General features: G+C 40.7%; 2 protein-coding genes across 4 annotated transcripts in view; both read right to left on the minus strand.

The window, feature by feature from the left end:
- EPRS (glutamyl-prolyl-tRNA synthetase) overlaps window positions 1–1420 on the minus strand; it is a 64642-nt gene extending 63222 nt beyond the window's left edge. For both annotated transcript variants that reach the window (XM_012726921.1, XM_012726920.1), the window contains exon 1: window positions 1262–1420. In XM_012726921.1, coding sequence (XP_012582375.1) covers window positions 1262–1307 — 46 coding nt within the window. In that variant the 5' untranslated portion in view covers window positions 1308–1420. The remainder of the gene's footprint in view (window positions 1–1261) is intronic.
- Window positions 1421–3151: 1731 nt separating this feature from the next.
- BPNT1 (3'(2'), 5'-bisphosphate nucleotidase 1) overlaps window positions 3152–4903 on the minus strand; it is an 18811-nt gene continuing 17059 nt past the window's right edge. For both annotated transcript variants that reach the window (XM_004685441.2, XM_012727012.1), the window contains one exon: window positions 3152–3949. In XM_004685441.2, coding sequence (XP_004685498.1) covers window positions 3801–3949 — 149 coding nt within the window. In that variant the 3' untranslated portion in view covers window positions 3152–3800. The remainder of the gene's footprint in view (window positions 3950–4903) is intronic.

The raw sequence follows: 4903 nt of genomic DNA on the forward strand, positions 1-4903 counted from the left end.
AAAAAAAAAAAAGGCAAAATGTATTCAATTAAAAAATAGAAAGAGGGCCTTCATGGTGGTGCAAAGGATAAAGTGCAGTACTATGAAGCTAACCACTTTCCCAGCTAGGGAGGAGACCCACATGGCCCAGCAGACTTTCTGTCTGCCTGCTGCTCCCCTCAGCAGTCTATTTCAGTTGATCTGCCTGTTCTGCTCCCCACTCTGTCTCTGGTGAATCCTCTCACACACACCCCTACCTCTGGCCTGTACCCTAGTTCTTGTATGCAAAATTAATAAATCTTTTTTAAAAAGCTGAAAAGAATTAAAAAATTAGGAGGGAGCTCCCCAGCCCAAGAATTAAACCCATTTTTTAAAGAGTTCCTTGGTCAGTTCCAGTTACTGGAATACGATCACATTCTAATACTGTAAGTGGCTATTAAATTGTCCTTTATGTTTCACTGGACTCACAGTTCCACCAAAATTGAGAATACTATGAGTATGAGTCATTTTGTCAGTCCAGTGTAGCCAATTGTCTCTTAAGTTCTGGGCTTTCTGGAACATTAGAAAAGTCTTTGGGACCGTAGACTATACTTACTTGTTCACAAATACGAGATCAATAAGCTACTTAAATCCTTTGTACAATTTCCCAAAATAATTTAAAAGAAAAAAAAGGCAGAAAATCTAAGTTATCCACAATAAAGTTGGCCACGCTGAAAAAACACTTTCAGATCGACGGACCTAAGACTATCTGGAAAGTGACAAGTCCGACGTTCACACTGACGTTTTACTAACTCCGTAGCGCGTGTAGTAGTGCAGTCCGCACTGCGCTGGGTGTTCCGACAATTACCCTGCCACCTTTAATTAAAGAGAAGTGCAGCCTCAGTTGAAAAACTAAATGCTACTACGATCGTCTACCTTGCTCCCTCTGAACGCAAAGAGACGTAAAGAAAAGTCGAGCCAAGTAGACTGAGGATCTCTTCTGAAAGGAGGAAGAAAGCTAAGTAAGATAGTAGTCACGGGGTGGGGGGAGATCCCTAAAGAGGGGATTCAAAAGTAATGGTATTTTAGTCTTGCAAAGCCATTTCTACGAACTCTTTTGGGGAGCAGCTCCACCTGTCAGATCACAGAAGGCGAGGGGCGCGGAACCTTCGTCTACAGTTCCGTGGACAGGGGCAGGCCAAACACCCAACGTGGCCGCCACTGCGCCAACCAGACGCGACGGCCTTGGCCTCCCCGCACCCTCCCGGGCTGATGCAAGCGATCCACGGCCTGGGCTCCTTACCCAACGGAGGGTCCCCGGTATTCACGGTCAGACAGAGCGTCGCCATCTTCCCAGTTCAGCCGGTCTACCACTCAATGCGCTTGCCTGGTCGCCTCAAACACGCTAAACACGCCGAAAGCTACAAGGTGCAACGTGTAAAAGCGCCGGACTCTGCTGCAGCCTTCGCCCCGCCCCTGCGCCGTAGCCGCCACTGTCACCGCCCACAACGTATGTCATCACCGCGCGCCGTCGCCGTCGCGCCTGCGGGTTCCTGAGTCTTCAACCCCGCCCCCTGTTGAAGTCGCCACGGAAAGATGCGGTTTGGCGTTCAGCTTTACGATAGTTCATAAAGCGAGGAAGGCAAACTGTAAAAATCATTACGTGAAGTCGGAAAGGAAACCTGTTTGGGATCCGTGTTTACAGAAACCAAAGTTTATGTGGGAGTAGTGGGAGGATTTAAGAGTGTTTTCTGTTTAGTGAGTTCCCCTCTTCCCAAGGAGAATATATATTTGAAAGTCATTTTTATGCGTGAAGATAATGATTAAATGAAAGGATGTATTTATAAACGGCGTTACTAAACGCCACTGCCCCGCTTGATTTGGCTTCGCTTGCTTGGAAAGCAGGTGTCTTTCACAGAATCATGTGATTCCTCCTCCTAAACATGTTTGATTTGTGAGCAGGTATACTCCAGGAGACCAAGGAACTGACTATAAAAGACATCTGGGTAAAAAATAGGTCCAGGGTCTCCCTGGTGGCGCAAGTGGTTAAAGTCCAGCACTATGAGCCTCTCCGCAGCCATTACACCAGTAGTTCGATCCCCCGCCAGGGAGCTGACCCACATCGCACAGTAGACCTCTCCTGACCCGCCCGCTGCTCCCCTCAGCAGTGAGTGTATTTCAGTTGACCTGCCTGTTCTGTTCCCCACTCTGTATCTGGTGAGTCTGGTGAGGTCTGCCGCGCCATGGGGTCACCTCCCCGCTTCTTAACGCTGTACTTTAACCCTTCGCGCCACCCGCGAGGGCCCATAGATAAATGAATCTTAAAAAATAATTTTAGATTTCGTCCATTATAAATAGAAAACTGGGGCCCTCCCTGGTGGCGCAGCCGGTTAAAGCACTGCACTAAGAAGCTTAAGCCATTTCCGCATGAGTTTGATCCCCGCCTGCCCCGGAGGAGATCCACATGGCCACGCAGACCTCTCCTGACCCGCCTGCTGCTCCCCTCAGCAGTGTACTTCATTCATCTGCCAGTGTTGCTCCCCACTCTGTCTCTGGTGAATCCTCTCACCCACCGCATCTCTGGCTTGTACCCCAGTTTTGTATGAGTAAATAAATAAATCGTTAATAAATAAATAAATAGAAAACTGTTCTGAGAGAAGTGAATGGATTAAGGACGTGATTTCCAAAGTGGCCAATAGTATTGCTTTTAGGATATACAAGTAACTCAAGGAATGGTAGCAAGAAAGAAGAGCTTTTAAAACATCATTCAGAGATACTGTGTTATCACACAGTAGGCTTTGGGTACGGATTTCCCCTGCAATTTGAAAATAGAATGTTTCTATTTAGTATGATTTAATAGGTTATGTTTTTAGTGTGGTAAAACTAAAAGATTTTTCCATGTAAATTAATGGGAATAGCATTCCCAAACCCAAAAATTTACCTACCTAATCTATTTTCAGAAATAATGAGAAACCTGTATAAGAATCTAAAGTTTGAGATCTATTAGATAGATGGAATTATGGGCAAAAGGCCCCAAATGAACCTGTATGTATGAATTTTTCTGGAATAGCCATCTTAAAATACAGAGAATCAAAATCACTGAGTTAAAAACTGATGTACTTTGTGTAGTTTTCTAGTGATTAGTATGTGCAGCCGGGTTTAGGGATGATTAATTTAAACCAGATACTTAATCCAACAGCAGAGAAATTTATTTTAAAACATTAGACAAAGACATAAAATAGGCAGAATGTCAGAAGAACTGTAATAGCATATATCATCTCCCATGGAAGGAATAAAAGTCATAACTTCCTACAAAAGTTAAACAGTGTGATGAAACCGCAAGAATGTCCATAATAGAGAATTTATGATTTTCAAATATTTAAAAAATAATAAAAAGCTGGTGAATACCATGAACTAGAATTAAATTATTATAAAGAAACTTTCCCCATAAATGTTTCATCAACATACATGACATTTTACTATATTCATAACTGAAATAGGAAAACTTTAAAAATTACTGTGAAAAACAAGAACAATAGTCAGATAACTTGTGGTTCTGTGTGCTAAAGTAATTTAGTTTATATGTAGGAATGTTGATTAAACAACTAACCTGGATGGTCAGTTGAAACTAAACCTTCCTTTCATTTCATATGATAGTGACGATAAATTTTCCAGATGTCAAAATTGATCTGGATGATTATCAAGATAAGTTTCTTAAACCTATATTCTACTCCTAAATAACTAAATATAAATTGCTTATCAGCAATGAATAAAGGTGGAGACTAATTCCACACAATAAATGTATTATTTGAGAACTGAGTTCCTCCTCGTGAGGTTGTTCTTTATGGAACAAGGGCATTTTTAACAGATTCTGGAACTCGACTTGCATAGTAGTCATAATTCCTGAGCGTGGCCAGCACCCCCGCAGAGTTCATGTGCTTCACTTCCTTGTTATACTGAAGGGCGTTTCCATGGATATCGGTTAACTTGCCTATAGAAAAAACATTAATATAGTATTAATGGTGATTAGATCATTGGATTTCTGGTTATTTTAAGTGCCTTTTGCTCCTTTATCAATAATGTGCAATTAATTCTGGATAAAAGCAGGATGGCAATGAGTTTTAATTCACTTGAAATTTAGGACTGTAGAGCATTTGTGAATAAATGAAGAATAAAAATGTAACTTTTCCTCCATAATTAAGCCTAATTTTATTATGTATTTTCAAGTTATATATCTTAGCATCAATTAATTTTCCTTTTCCTGAGGCAGTTACTCTCCCTATCATCTTCATCGCCACTATTCCCTTATTCCAAAGTGTTTCCTCCTTCTAGAGTATAATATTAATAATTAATTTGGTAATAGCTAAAGTGAAGTATGCTCATAAACTAGAACTGTGTAATATTGTATAATATTTCATTTAGCATCCAGATGAGACTGGAGTGTGTGAATTTAACTTCCTGGTCATGAACCATAGTATAAGATATCAATACCAAATATGACAGAATAAAAAAATCAAGTATTTTGGTTAAAAACAGATGGGAATCCATGTATATTTGAAAGTGAAAAATCATCTTAGTGCTCACATATTTGTAGCATTTTCATTTAGATTTTTTAAAAAAATCTAACTATGATCTTTAGTATAATATTGCGACAATGGTCATTACTGGCTTAAAATAAGTTGAGGGCAATAATGATTTTACTTTTCAAGGCAAAAAACCATAAAAGTAAGGCTAGGTCACCTCAGTGAGAATGGCAATCTTTAAACAACTACCAACAACAAATGTTGGCGAGGATGTAGAGAAAAAGGAACTCTCCTACACTGCTGGTAGGAATGCAAACTAGTACCACTACTATGGAAAACTGGAGGTTCCTCAAACTGCTTAACATGGAGCTTCCCTACGACCCAGCAATCCCACTCCTAGGTATCTACCCAAAAGACACAAA

The sequence above is a fragment of the Condylura cristata genome, unplaced genomic scaffold, assembly GCF_000260355.1.
Source record: "Condylura cristata isolate star-nosed mole 26May11 unplaced genomic scaffold, ConCri1.0 scaffold00018, whole genome shotgun sequence".
In the NCBI taxonomy this organism is placed as follows: Eukaryota; Metazoa; Chordata; class Mammalia; order Eulipotyphla; family Talpidae; genus Condylura; species Condylura cristata.